Below are 14468 nucleotides of genomic sequence, written 5' to 3'. Positions count from 1 at the left end.
TATTGCTGGGAGGAGCAGCACTGGGCCTGGTCTGCTCCTGCTGGGCCGAGAGCTGGGCCAGGTGGCCCCTTCCCCTGGTGGGCGGTAACCAGTCAGAACAGAGGACCAGTCCCCACAGCAGTCCCAGTTGCCATCTGAGAAGGGGAGTGGACTGAGAGGTTGGAAGGGTGTTCTCTGGAGGAAGGAGAGTGGGCACCCAGCTGATTCTGAGGAGGGGATGCCCCAGTGCAGCCTGGTGATCAGCTTGTCCTCTTTAGCTCCTGACACCCTCCTCTGATTCCAGCTGTGCAGCCCTCCCCTGGAGCAGGGCCCCCGGCATCCCCTTCATTTAGGCTGTTTTCCTGCCGCCATCTCTCCCCGGAGACCTCTGTGGCCACCTTCCAAGTGTTGGCCACAGCTCGGGCCCTTGGAGCAGGGATGCCTGTGCGGCATGGGGCCTCCTCCAACTCGCTGTGGAATCCAGCCCCCTGGGACTCAGCAGCCATTCTCTGACTCTGTGGCCTCCAGGGTCACGGCCCCTTGCTGCATGGCAGCAGTGGCCACGCTGATGGCCTCTTCTAAGGTCTGCTGCTCCTCCAGCTGCGGAGAAGAGGGGAGAGAAGCAAGGAGAGAGTCAGCCACTCCCCACCAGACTCTAGTGCTAGTGAGTATGTGGCCTGCTTTGCTGAATCCCCTCCATCCACCCAGTGCCACATACTGAACACTCAGTGGGGCCCCCGTGAATGGCAAGTTCGCTGATAGAGTCCCAATGGTCCCGGGTCAGAGAGAGAGGCCTGTTCACAGAAGGGGATCACTGGCTGGAGGGGACCTCAGTGATCATCTACTTGAGCCCACTTATTTTCCTGATGAAGAAACGGAGGCACAAAGAGACAAAGGGTTTAGACCACCTGGCATTCTTTTTCGGGCCGAATGCCCTTCTCTTCAAGATCTCTGTCTCCTTCCTCTCCCCTCCTTATTCCCTCCTTATTCCCTCCTTTCCTAGGCTCTGGGACCTCAACCCACCTGCACGGCAATGTGCGTTCCGTTGGCTGTGGCCAACAGTGCCACCTGTTGGTGATGGAGGGATCCTACACTTGAGTCGTCGGCCACCACAGCCCCAGAGGTAATGATTGTAACCTGAAAATAAAATAATGAGATTTTTCCAAGCCATCTATGTTACTCTCCCTCCCCCCAAGCCAAATAAAAATCCTTTCAAGCAAGGTGGCGAGAACAAGCCAGAAGGGGATGGATAAAACCATTATGGGTCAGATTAATTAGCACAGGGCTCAGAGCTGAGTGAGGTGGCATTTTTTCTCTGACTGAATTTAGGGATTTGGATTCATAGAAGGTCAGAGCTGCAAAAGACCCAGTGGTAATTTAATCTCATTTGAAAATGGACTGAAGTCCGTGGAAAAGTGACCTGCCTGTGGTGGCAAATTGAGTTAGAGGTAGATCAAGATTTAGACACTGTCTCTTGACCCCCAGTGAAACGCTTTTCCAGAGGACTGATGACACAGAGGAGCCGTGGGGGGAAATCTTGGTCCCCATAAGAAGGCTGGACGAGGCTGGCCGGCACGTTAATGCCCACCCCACAAAAAGGAAGGACAAGAGAACAAGAAACCCCAAGCAAACCGCCTGGTCATACGGGCTGCGTCTGCGTGCCATCAGCGCTGACCATGGTGACCGTATGTGTGCCAGCTGTGGCAAGGTCATCGTCCTCACTGGGTATGGTGAGGGTGGTGCTGCTGTGCTGGGTCACCATGCTGATAGCACTCCCCAGGGCCTGAAGGTCTTCGGGGGACAGGCTGACCTGGCGACAGGAAGGAAGATGAGCTGGGAGTGCAGTGGTGGGCTGTCTGAGAGCCCCTGGGTACGAGGACCTGCGCTCACAGACAAGGTTAGCTTCTTGAGAAGCTGGAAGACTCGCTTCATGTCACAGAGGGGGAGGGGGACAGGGACAAGCAAGGAAAACAGTTCTTCATTTGCCTAAAGGAGATAGTAGAAGAATTCTGTTGACCACTCCTATTTACCACCACTTTGCCTTGGAGCTCATTTCTATTCAGTCTGGGGTCTCCACCCCAAATTTCATCCTCATGTCAACTCCAAAAGACAGAGGTATGCTTGTCAGCAAGGGTGCTGACAAGGGTCTTATCATACCACTGGCTAGAAACCCCGGCCTCCAGACCCCACACCATGCTCTGGTCCCCACATCAACACGCCTCTCTTGAGAAATGTCTCAGTCAGATGATCAGGACCTGTCGGCCTCCACATAAACAGGGAAGCTACTAATTGCTCTCGAAGTTCTAGAGGCTGAGGTAGAAGCTTGAGGAGAAGGGGCTGGCTGACAAGACTTGGGTCCCTGAGCCTTAGCTCTCTGAGCTCCACGAGGCAAAAAAGAGAACCTGGGCAGGGGTGGAGCTGTCAGAACTTCGGGAGTCCCCGGACTGAGAAAGGGGACCAGCCACAGTGGCACACCCTTCCCCTTCCCCACCCCGCCCCCCCACTCCCGAGGGCCTGTACCTGCTGGGTGCCATCCTGAGTGATCAGAGCCACCTGGGGGGCCCCGTCCTCCTCGGTCACCATGGCCACCTGGGCTGGCAGATCATCGCCCTCTTCCTTTACCTCTGAGAGGTAGGCAACTCGGGAGCGTTTGGGTGGCAGACTCTCCTCGGTGGCGCAGGCGGCTGCGAGAGGAGAGCCCGAGCTGACACCTGCCACCGGCGGGCCCCGGGGAGACCTGGCCCGTCCCCGCTCTCACCTCCTGCCCGGAGCCCTCACCGTCGAGCTGCTGCTGCTCGTACAGGGCCTGCTCACTCTCCTCCGTGGCCTCGAGCTCGCCGTGGGCACTGCGCTTGTGCATGGCCAGCGTGGAGGTCTGTCGGTAGGTCTTGCCACACGCACTGCATGTGTACGGCTTGCAGTGCGTGTGTACCACGTGGTGCTTGTACAGGCTCGAGTACTCGGTGAAGCGCTTCCCGCAGCCTGGCACCGTGCACACATATGGCTTCTCCCCTGGGGACACTGGGCTGTGAGGGGGCGGGAACTGGGGCTGGCAAGGGGACAGCTAAGGGGCCAGGGCGGGGGCGGGCAGGGCAGGGGAGGAGAGGGATTGAGACCAGGGACTCTCAACAGACATGGCTGGGGGTGACGGCCAGCAGAATGGAGGGGACAGGAGTGTGGGCCCGCTGAGCCCAGAGCAAAGGCCGGGGCTCGTGAAGGGACTGGCGGGGGGACGAGGCGGGGCTCGTGAAGGTGGAGGTTGTGAATAGGAGAGGCAAGAGATAGAAAGGGAGGACTGACATAGCAGGGGTGACGGGGGAGGGAGGGGACACGTATGCCAAGAGATGACACAGAAGGCTGGACAAGCAATGTGACATTGGGGAGGCCGAGCATATGTAGGAGTCATATGGACAGTGGAGGAGGGGAGGAGCTAAGGGTGACATTTCAGTTTGCTTTTCCCCCATCACGGCTGACCCTGGCCTTTTCCTGGAAGCTCAGTCAGAAGGGGAGAGCTCAGGGTGGGTGCAGGGAGGTGGCAGGGAGCTGGAGAGGGCCAGTGGGACCTGTTGGACGGGACCGGACTGGAAAGGGAGGAACCCACTGAGCCCCCTCTCCCCACCCACAGGCCAGCCTGCAGCAGCCAGCAGGAGGGCTTGGGGCTCAGAGTCGAGAACACATCTCAGGCCAAAAGCCCAGAGGCGAGAGGGCCGGGGCCTCAGAAGGGTTGCTTCTCGCATGCCAGCTGGCCCACCTGTGTGGATGCGCACATGGTTCTTGTAGTTGGTGGCGCTGGTGAAGCCGCGGCCACAGTGCGGCTCGGGGCAGGTGTAGGGCCGCTCGCCTGTGTGGGTGCGCACGTGTACCTTGCGGATGTTTGATGTGGTGAAGGAGCGGCCGCAGCCCTCGAAGGGGCACCGGAATGGGCGTTCACCTGCGAACATGGGGTGCATGGGGTGGGCTGGCTCAGGGAGGGGGATTGCGCCGGAGTCAGGAGCTCCAGGTCCCAGTGTGAACAGGGCAAGGCCTGGCCTACCGGTGTGGGTCCGGACATGCTTCTGCAGGTCTCCTGAGGTCTTGAAGGCCTTGCTGCACAGCTCCTCTGGGCACTTATATGGCTTTTCACCAGTGTGGGTACGCACATGGCTCTTCAGCCCATATCCTGTCCGTAGGTGGGAGGGAGGGATGAGAAGAACGCCCCAGGGAGCCTTAGCCTCCACGGCCTCATTATCCTAACTCAGAGGCTCTCCATCTTCAGGTGGGCTCTGTGTGGCTCCATGGCTCCTCAAGCACAAGAAGCCTGTGTCGGCCTCTATCCCTACCCAGCCCCGGGCAGATCAGAGGGGCTGGAAAAGCCCACGCTGCTCTCCTCCTCTCTTCCGTGCAGCCGGTGCCATTCTGGAATGTATATCTGAGAGCCACAGCTAGAGGTTTCCAAGGGGAAATGAAGTCCAGAGAGACGCATGGCCCAAATACTCCACAGCCAATGGAGGATGGGGGGGGGGTCTCTCTATCAAGCCCCGCTGATCCCTTTGCCGGCCGGGATTATGTTGCCCCCAATAACAGGGTTTCTACCAGACGGGCCCTGCAAGTCAGAGCACTTGGGCAGCAGTTGCTCCAGGAAGGCAGGAAATTCCCAAAGTGAATCTAGAACTTTCCACCCTCAGGTGGAAGCAGTCTACCTTTAGTCTTCTTCCAGGTAGGTTACCTGTGGCAAAGGCTTTTCCACAGCTGGGGAAATCACACCTGTACGGACGGTCACCCGTATGAGCTCTTTCGTGCACCTGTGAGGATAAGCAACCACGGGATCAGGGGGACTGGGGTATGCAGGGGCTCTTCAGTTGTCTTTAGGGCTTAGAGTATCAATAATGGCCACCTCCTTTATTCTGTCTCTTTAGGTGAGAGGCCACTTCCTCCAGGGGGCCCACCCCGATTCTCTTCCTTCCTGCACTCTTCATGCCTGTCACCGGCCCCTGGGCTGACATTTTGGTACACTCATCTCTTCCTTTCAATAGGGCAGGGACCAGTTCTAGTCAAAGCAGGAAGGTATAATTACAGCCTGATGGGGAAAACAGTAAAGCTGAAAGGTGTGCATGACAGCCTTACCTTTAAGTGATGAGCAGTGGTGTAGAGACGCCCACAGCCTTTGTAGCCACAGCGGAATGCTCTGTCCCCAACCTGCTGTCCTTTGCCATTATGGGGAACCTGGCTGTCATGCAGGACCTGAGGAAGAAAAATCTTGAGGTTCCTATCTGCATCCTCCTCAATGATGAGAGAGAAGAGGTGAGATAGAGGCCCTAGCTGGCAGCTTATGACCCAACATGTGGGGCTAAGCCTGCCGGGGGAGAAAGGCAATGGGGGGAGACAGACCGAGACAGACAGGAAACAGGCACCGAAGCACTCTGCAGAGGAAACAGGGCTGACATGTGGAGTCCCCACCCACCTGTCAAGGATAGAGGGAGGACTCAATGTCACAGGGACTATGACAGCTATGGAAGACAGGTCACCTCCCAGACAGCTAGGTAAGGTGGCCATTCAGGCCACCCCCAAGCTAGGCTTTAAAAAAATATATTTTAAAAATATTTGTTTATTTATGAGGGGGGCGGGGCATGCAAGGAGCATGGCGGGGGAGGGGCGGGGGAAAGAGAATTTCAAACAGACTCCGTGCTGAGCGTGGAGCCTCAATCTCAGGACACTGAGATCATGACCTGAGCTGAAACCAAGAGTCAGGCACTCAACCAACTGTGCCACCCAGGTACTCCTTAAGATTTTATTTTTTAAAAAAGATTTTAGTTATTTATTCATGAGAGACCCAGAGAGAGAGGCAGAGAGCGAAGCAGGCTCCCTAAGAAGCATGGAGCCCGATGTGGGACTCAATCCCAGGACCCCGGAATCATGACCTGAGCCGAAGGTAGATGCTTAGCCATTTGAGCCACCCAGGTGCCCCTTAAGATTTTATTTTTAAGTAATCTCTACACCCAGTATGGGACTTGAACCCACAACCCCAAGATCAGAAGTCCCACACTCCACTGACTGAGCCAGCCAAGTGCCCCAGCAACCCCCACTCTTGACCACATGCACCTAGGAGGCTGCAGCTCCAGGCACCGTTATCCTCTGATGTAAGGAGACCCCCTCCCTCCCTGTGGGAAGCCCGTGCTCAGCAGGGGCATCAACAAGGGGGCCTGCTGGCTCACCTGGGTTCACCAGGGTGAGGTACAAGCAGCAAACTGCAGAAACCTGGGTTCACCAGGGTGAGGTACAAGCAGCAAACTGCAGAAACACCTGGGACAGGGGCCTGCAGGTCCTCACCAGGAGTTTCAGCTCTAACCACAGCACCTAGCTGGCTGACTGGGAGCACCAAGGCCTCCCTTGTCATCTCTCTCAGGGACACTGCTGGAGCCACCCACTTCACGCCTGCCCCGGGGCTTTAGGGAGCCTTTACTGCTCTTCCGCTTTCCTGAGCAGGGTCCTGTTGGGACTGTCCCTTAGTCTTCATTTCCAGGACACTTTGGCCTGCCCAGGAGCTCCTGACATGGAACTCTGGAAGGGATGGGAAGTAGGAGACGAATTGGTGAGGCCAAATTCATGGCAAGGTCTGTCAGCTCCAGGTCAGGGGGTCAAGTAGCTGACAAAATTTCACAGACACTTAAACAGCTGGAATTGGAGGGGGGGCAGTGTCACAGGTGGCCAGGCCTGCTTGGCAGGCTAACCCACTCAGGTGTTCAGATTTCATTCCCATGCCTCACTGGTTCTCAGGGAATCAAGGAACTTCAGGGTTGGATGTGACCTCTGAGGTCATCTAGTCCTGTCTCATCCTCTCAGAGGCGCGAGCTAAGGCCTGGGAGCGGAATGACTCACTCAAGGTCAGACTAGATAGTAGCAGCTCTCAGGGCTTGTGATTCAAAGCCCAAAGCAGTCTTCTATCGAGTTTTGTGCTTCATGTTGGAAAGACACGAGAGTTTCCTCTTCTCCTCTGATACTGCGGCATAGTCTTATTATAAAAACAATTGCCCCCCCCAAATCTTCGGGTAACATCTGTGGCCCGGGGAGCCCTGCCGTTTTCACCCCAGGGAGGGTGCCCCCGGTCTGGCATGCTCACAGATCTCATTGCCCCCATCCCCCGTGGGCAGGACCACCACTCTGGCAGAGACAGCGCTGATTGACCCCGGGAGAGCCCAGCTCTTCCTCCCTCATAGCTGACCTATGGTACGGGCCCCGTGGTCCAAGAATCCCAGCTGCTCTGCCGCATCTACCCCTGCCACTGCCTACTGAGGTTACGTCCCCAAATGACTACATGAGTTGCCAAGAACAAATAAATCCGAGACCAGCTGAACTCGGTGGCCCAGAAAACTGATAAAAGTCGCTGGCTCTAAGTCGCCACCGTACAGCTGTCACGGTCCCTTGCAGCCACCTTCCCTCGGCAGAGATGGCATACACTAGAGGGAGCGTCAACAACGGTCGGTGGCCCCAGTCATGCTGTCATGTGCGCTCTGGACGGTGATGTAAGAGACACGTCGGGGGAGCCGGTGTGAAGGGGCAAGAAGGGGAGTCATAGGAGAGCTCTTGTCCCCTACAGTGGTGGCGGTCAGGTGGCCAAGGGAGTGGACGGGCCACGTCAGGCTTGGCGAGCTCACCTTGCTGGCGTACTGCTCCAGGGCCACCACTGTGTCTGCAGTGAAGCCCTCGTCATCCTCCGTGGCCAGGTCCTCCAAGCCCACCTCCGTCTGCACGGCCAGGATGGCGCTGTCTGCTGGCACAGCCAAGGGGTGGTGAATGTAGGCAGTGGAGCCGTCTTCCAGCTGGACAGCTTCCAGGGCGCTGGGGTCATAGCCCTCTGCAGGGAACATGCGGTTAGTCCTGAGGCCGCACAAGGGCAAGGCATATGGCAGGCACCCTGGCTTTAAGGTAACAAAAGGCACATATGCCAAGGAAGCCTTCAGCATCTCCTGGTCACCCCCTTGGTGAGTCACTCTGGCTGACCCTTCTTCAGGGGCTGACTCCCAAGAAAAAGGTCTCCTTTGCAGCTCTGGGAACTCACAAGGTCCCTGAGGACCCGAGGGGACCATCATCAGCTTCACCTTCATGACCATAAGAACCTCCTAACTGGTAGCCCTCCAATTATCTCTAGGCCACACACCATCCAGAGAGATCTTTGCAGGACACAGAGGAGATCATGTTACCTGATGGTTCTACCACTTCCTACCAGTCTCAGGATAAAGACCAACAACCAACCCTTATCTTGACATCCTGGGCCCTGCCTCTCTCGTCTTACCTACCTCACTCCCCCCGCCCCCCTGGCTCCTAGCATGGAATGAAACATGCCATTCTTCCTCCTCCCATCTCTGAGCCTCACATGCTGTTCCTTCTGTTCCCTGCCATCCCTCTTCCTCCAGCTAAGTCTACCCTTCAGCACTCAGCCTGAGCGTCACCTTCGCAGAGAAGCCCTCCCTGAGCTGATCTCTGCTTATGATGATCAGTTCTTTGGTGACCGTTCGTCTCACTTCTGTCTCCCCCACTAGCCTCTAGGAGAGCAGGGACAGTGCCTGCCTTTGTCCTCACTTGTATACACCACACCTAGAGCAAGGCCTGGCATGCAGTCGTTGCTCAAGAAACTACTGGCAGAAGGAATAAATCATTATTCCTCAGTACTTAGAGACTTCAGTCTTAAATGTTACTAAAATCTTTACTGCTGGCCTTGGATGATATCCTTGGGTCCTGTTTAAAGCCCCGAGACTTTGCAGCTGTGTTAGAGACAAAGCCACCATTGAGGCCCATGCTTGTGAGCCCAGGGGCTCAGTTTCCCGGAGGCGGAAATTGCCGCTCCAAGGGTGGGCACCAGGAAAGGTAGGTGAGCCTGCTAATCCCATCGAGCTTGGGCACTGCAGCTCCCACGGCCATGCCCCAACTTCAGCCAATTCTGCCTCCCTTCCATCCTACCAGTCATGATGACTGTGACCCCACCTTTGGGTGTGCGGTGTATGTAGGCCATGCTGCCATCTTCCAGCTGCACAGGCTGTCCATCCTCGAAGGAGAGAGCTTCTGTAAGGAGAGCAATCTTGCTTTTCTCTGGAGCTTGATGCCATCCCAGCCCTCCCTCGTGGGTGCTGCCTGGCCTCCAGGAGGCTGGGGTGTCTTGGGGTGCCCTCACCTTTCTGCACCGTCACTTGGTGAATGTATGCAGTGGTCCCGTCCTCGAGCTGGATCACTTGCCCTTCCAGCAGCTTCTCTCCTGTGAAGGTGGAAACGTAGAGAAGCAGTTCAGGCCCTGAAGAGGGTCAAGGGACACCTGCCTGCTTCTCGAAGAGGTCTGTTTGAGGCACAGTTTGCATTTCTAAGCATGGGTGACATGCCCTACGTCCCCTGCTCCTTGACTCCCTAGGCCTGGGCCTCAGATGTACCAGGGGTGAAGACATCCCACCATGAGGAACCCTAGAGCCCCCAACAGATTCCCTTCCTCTACTCAAGGAGGAGCACCTTCATTTATTATTCCATCCATGTCCGGTGAAGTGGGGACTTCCAGCCTAACGGTGAGCTGCCGAGAATGATCTAAATAGAGAACAAAAAAGCCCCTGAAACGTGGAAAGACCTCAGTGGGTCGAAATTCGGCACTCTAACTGAACTAACAAAATGAAATACATTCCTTGTCTCCCACTGTGCAGTATGCCCGGAACTAGACTGTCTAATAAGGCAGTATAGCTTGTGGTTAAAAGCAAGTGGTTCTGGAACTGTCCAGGGGTCCTGGGTTTGAGTTTCAGCTCTACCTCTGACTAGCTGTGTGTTCTACAACAGTTTATGTAACTTTTCTGTGCCTCAGTTTCCCCCCTCTTGAAAAGAGGATTAAAAACTGTGTTTCTGTCACTGGGTTGCTGTGAGGGTTAAATGGATTAAGGAATGTAAAACAATGTCAGGAACGTGGGTGGTCAGCCCTCAGTAAGCCTTTTTTTTTTTTTTTTTAAAGAATTATTTATTTGATAGAGGGCGAGTGGCAGGGGAGGGGCAGAAAGAGGAGAGAGAGAGAACTTTAGCAGACTTCCATGCTAAGCATGGAACCTATCGTGGGGCTCGATCCTGCGACCCTGAGATCATGACCTGAGCGGAAACCAAAAGTTGGATGCCCAACCGACTGCGCCCCCCAGGAGCCCCAAGCCTTAGCTTTTATCATCAGAAACCCGATCTCCATTTTAGAAGAAACAGAAAATAAAGCAACGGGGAGCTAATGTGGACGCAACTGCCGTGCTATGGCTTGTTATCTAGGCCTGTTCCACTGCTACCGTGGGGAACATCTCCTTCACTCATCTCTGACGTTTTCATTTCATTTTCCTAATTAAAAGATGACTCACCTAAGACAACAAGCAGTATAAAACATAACAAGACTCCAGAGTTCCTGAGATATTACTCTTCCTTTACCTCAGATCTTTACTGGGAAGCACTTTTTTTTTCTTTTTAAAATTTTCATTTATTTATTTTCAGAGAAAGTGGAGGGTTGAGGGGAAGCTTACTGGGAAGCACTTACAAGAGCAACAGGCTCTTTGGTTTAGAATTAGGATTAGACAGGGATCCCTGGGTGGCTGAGTCAGTTAATTGTCTGCCTTCCACTCAGGTTATGATCCCGGGGTCCTGGGATCGAGTCCCAAATCGGGCTTCTTGTTCAGCAGGGAGCCTGCTTCTCCCTCCGCCTGCTGTTCCCCTTGCTTGTGCGCACTCTCTCTCTGACAAATAATATAGGATTAGACAGGCCTCTCCTGACATCCAGTGAGTTTCCCAGGATGAGGGGAAAGAAGGAAGAAAGGTAAGAAGGGAGAGGGAAGAGTTCCTAACAAGTGGTTTGCTTACTCCATTCTTCCCAAGTTTCAGGTTTAGCAATTTGAGCTCTGATGATGTGGGAAAAAGACCAGGCAGCTGCTTCTGGCCTAACTCTGCTATCTTTCCCTCAGAAAAATTCCCAAACTTGCCTCCACGCCGTCTTCTTGGGTCAGTAACCCACAGTTTTACAACTTAGCTAGAGACCGGTGAGGCAGAGACAAAGGTAAGAAGGAGGAGAAAGGCAGTTAGCAGAGGGCGTGGGACCCCCTCACCTCCACCCATTAGCGAGCCATGGGCTTCCCTGCATTTGACGCCTTCTCTGTCACGGCCAGGGCACTGCACTCGGGGTTCTGAGAGCAGAACCAGAGTTTCTGCTGGCACAGCCACTGCTGCTTCAAGGCACAAGACCAAAGGTTGAGAAGGGTTACTTGAGACAAGATTTCAACCTAGAATCCCCTCTCACAGCAGAGACGACAATGCGAAGGGCCAGGCGGGAAGGATGGCTGGCTGACACGGTCTTCATGTCCCTTGATGGAGAGGCGGCCGTATGTTCCCGTTGGCCCCAGTGCATTTTGGTTCGCAGGACACTCTCCCACTCTCAAAAATGTTGGGCTTGAATAACACATTTTATGTTCACCCTGATGACCAACAAATCTGATAAACTTTTAGAGCTGCCTAAGCTGGCCCCAAAGAGAGAGGGCTGCTGACAAGGACAGTGCCCTGGTCACGAGCTTCAGAGGAGCTCACTGCAGGGGAGAGATGCCGTCTAGGACAGTGTGGTCCTGGTTCCCGAAGGCCTACTCCCCCCTCAGGAGTGTGAAATCAATTGTGAGTCTGTGTGCGCACACGCTGTGGCGCCACGAAGCAGCCAGAGAACAGAGAGGAGAGAGAGAGAGACAGGGTGGGGGTGTGGGGATGCAGGGAGACCCACACATGAAAGGGAAAGACCTAGGAAAACAGGGTGGCTTTCTCAGGCCAAGTGTGGCCACTTGACCATTCATTCATACACGGTCATTTCCATACTTCCATTCTTCTGTCTCATCCTGCTGCGCCTGCCGCAAAGGGGCAAGACCCGTGATAGGGAGTCTGCAAAGAGTTTCAAGCTTCCAAAATATTCTAGAGAAGTGCTGCTCTCAAGTGGATGGACGAAGCAAACCAGGCCCACATATCATGGACAGCTCTTGACAAAAAAACCTTTCCAGAAGGCAACCCTCCCCACCCCAACACTGTCTTAGGGAAAGAGCTTACTGATGAGATTAAGGGGCCTCTCCAACATCATCAGGAAGCAGACAATTTAAAATAAAATCAACAGACAATTTCTTTTGGGAACTGACATACGCTTGCACAACGTGTTGAAACGTAGGCAGGCAATGTTGCAATGACGCACATTCACGAGGACGGTGGTGCTCAGAGTCCAGAAGAGGCAAAATAAAGCGCAGGAGTGAGGCGATGTTGGCCCAGTGCTGTCCGAGGAGGACAGGCAGGCCATCTGGCATGCCTGAGAATGCTGGTGAGAAAGGAGGCTGTCCGAGCAGTGAGCGTCCCTGGCCCGAAGGCCCTGTCCTTCAGTGACACTCAGTTCTGACTTTACAACACACCTTGATTTTAAGTTGCAGAGAGAGTGGAATTTCAGGTGATTCCAAATTTCAGATAAAAAGCCAATTCTTTTTCAGTACTTAGTGTTATTGTTTTATTACGTTTGTTTTATTTTATATTTTTTAAGATTTCATTTATTTATTTGAGAGAGAAAGAGAGAGAGCTCACAAGCAGGGGCAGAGGGAAAGGGAGAAGCAAACTCCTCACTGAGCAGGAAGCCCAACATGGGGCTTGATCCCAGAAACCCTGGATCACAACCCAAGCCTAAGGCAGACACTTAACCAACTAAGTCACCCAGGTGCCCCATTATTTTAGTAGTTTTAGTGCTTAATCTCATGTTTATACATATCTATCCCATGCAGTATTTGGGATATACTTGTACTATAAAATTATTCATTGTCTATCTGCAATTCAGTTTTTTTTTTTTTCCAATTCAAATTTAAGTGTATACCCTTATATTTTTATTCTGAGAACCTTACTAGGACCTAAGGCATGAGATCTATGCTTGGGTGTCCCCCTCTGTACATGGCTTAACTTACTTGAAAGTTCCTAGAGAGCACCCAGAAACTGGACAGGGAATTTATTTGAAAAGCAGAAAGTCATATAACCAACACGGTGTTCATTCATTTCCAGAAATATTTATGAACTACTTACCGCACATAAGAAATTCTGTCTTTCAAAGGTCTTGGTTCCTTCAGCTGGGCTAGTCAGATTTTCTAGGCTGGCCTGCCTCAATGGCATTTTCTTTTAAAGAGTTCCCTTTTTGTCAGTGACCTCATGAAATTCTCCTGCTGAGTAAGTTGTGGCATGAAAGCAGGAGGGCACAGTGGTGGTGAGACTCTGAGAATGGGACATTCCTCTCCAGAGGCTGGGCGACAGGATGAGATTCTGGGGTACCTGGAAATACTCACCTTTGACAGCTTGCTGGACATAGGCTGTCGTCCCATCACTGAGGGTCACCGTTTGCAGCCCCAAGCTCTCCATGGCAAACTGCTACTCGTACACTCAGACATGAAGTTGGCTTCTGGACAGCACCAAGAGCCACAGCTGAGGTCAGAGATTTCCTTCTGGGTCACAAGTCTGAGAAAATGGACAGTGTCACATTAGGAGCTGCACAGCTTCCTCCTGCTACAAGGATACATAAAGAAAGAGTGAATGAGGCCAGCTAAGAAGAAAGGAAAATGAATTCTTCAAAGTATAGAACTATGTTTGCTTTTGTGAAGAAGGTTCAAGATAGAAATATTAAAGAATTTCTAAAAGTTGAGCATACAACAGAAGCACGCCAGCCAAACTGGTTGTAAAGTAAGATTCACTGATCAAAACCCACTTTTAAACTCAGTCTCCTGGGGCACCTGGGTGGCTCAGTCCATTAAGCACCTGCCTTCAGCTCAGGTCATGATCTCAAGGTCTTGGGATCAAGCCCCACGTCAGGCTCCCTGCTCAGTGGGGGTGTCTGCTTCTCACTCTCCCCCTGCCCCTCTCCCTGCTTCTGCTTGCTCTCTCTGTCTCTCTCAAACAAATAAGTAAAATCTTTAAACTAACTCTCCTGGGGCGCCTGGGTGGCTCAGTGGGTTGGGCCGCTGCCTTCGGCTCGGGTCATGATCTCGGAGTCCTGGGATCGAGCCCCTCGTCGGGCTCTCTGCTCAGCAGGGAGCCTGCTTCCTCCTTTCTCTGCCTGCCTCTCTGCCTGCTTGTGATCTCTCTGTCAAATAAATAAATTAAAAAAAAAAAAAAAAAAACTCTCCTTAGGAGGAAGCCCCATTAAAGGCAGGCTGCCAGTCCCAGTGCTGCTGGTTCTGGGGAGCACACATCACATCTCTACACATTCTGACAGCTCTCCTACGCTCAGCTCAATCTAACCACTGGCCTTGTTGACCATCGTCAGTGAACATCCCACAGGCATCACAAACAGAATGAGCCCCAACAGACTCACGATGTGCTCCCTGGAACTGTTCCTCTTCCAGTATCCCTATCCCTGGGCTGGCATTCCCAGATACCCATAATGGGTGGGGTTATCCTTGATTCCTCCTTTTCCCTCAAAAGTCCAGATACACCACTACCTGACACCATACACAAAAATTAACACAAAAGGG

At 53.5% G+C, this 14468-nt stretch overlaps 1 protein-coding gene across 6 annotated transcripts in view; it reads right to left on the bottom strand.

The window, feature by feature from the left end:
• Positions 1-326: 326 nt before the first annotated feature.
• The window catches only part of ZNF76 (zinc finger protein 76), a 31758-nt gene continuing 17616 nt past the window's right edge, over positions 327-14468 (bottom strand). For 2 of the 6 annotated variants that reach the window (XM_047733558.1, XM_047733559.1), the window contains exons 2-14: positions 13287-13455; positions 9125-9205; positions 8938-9015; positions 7611-7810; positions 5083-5199; positions 4685-4760; positions 4013-4138; positions 3731-3910; positions 2758-2991; positions 2500-2663; positions 1625-1789; positions 1003-1116; positions 327-579 (exon numbers count right to left, since the gene is read on the bottom strand). In XM_047733558.1, the coding sequence (XP_047589514.1) occupies positions 475-579; positions 1003-1116; positions 1625-1789; positions 2500-2663; positions 2758-2991; positions 3731-3910; positions 4013-4138; positions 4685-4760; positions 5083-5199; positions 7611-7810; positions 8938-9015; positions 9125-9205; positions 13287-13359 (1713 nt within the window). In that variant the 5' untranslated portion in view covers positions 13360-13455 and the 3' untranslated portion in view covers positions 327-474. Of the gene's footprint in view, positions 580-1002; positions 1117-1611; positions 1790-2499; positions 2664-2757; positions 2992-3730; positions 3911-4012; positions 4139-4684; positions 4761-5082; positions 5200-7610; positions 7811-8937; positions 9016-9124; positions 9206-13286; positions 13504-14468 lie in introns of those variants that run through there. The other 4 variants (XM_047733561.1, XM_047733560.1, XM_047733562.1 and 1 more) reach the window with 4 other exon arrangements.

Source organism: Lutra lutra, chromosome 6 (assembly GCF_902655055.1).
Source record: "Lutra lutra chromosome 6, mLutLut1.2, whole genome shotgun sequence".
NCBI lineage: Eukaryota > Metazoa > Chordata > Mammalia > Carnivora > Mustelidae > Lutra > Lutra lutra.
Note: the sequence above shows the minus strand (reverse complement) of the source record. Positions and strands in the feature narration are given on the sequence as shown.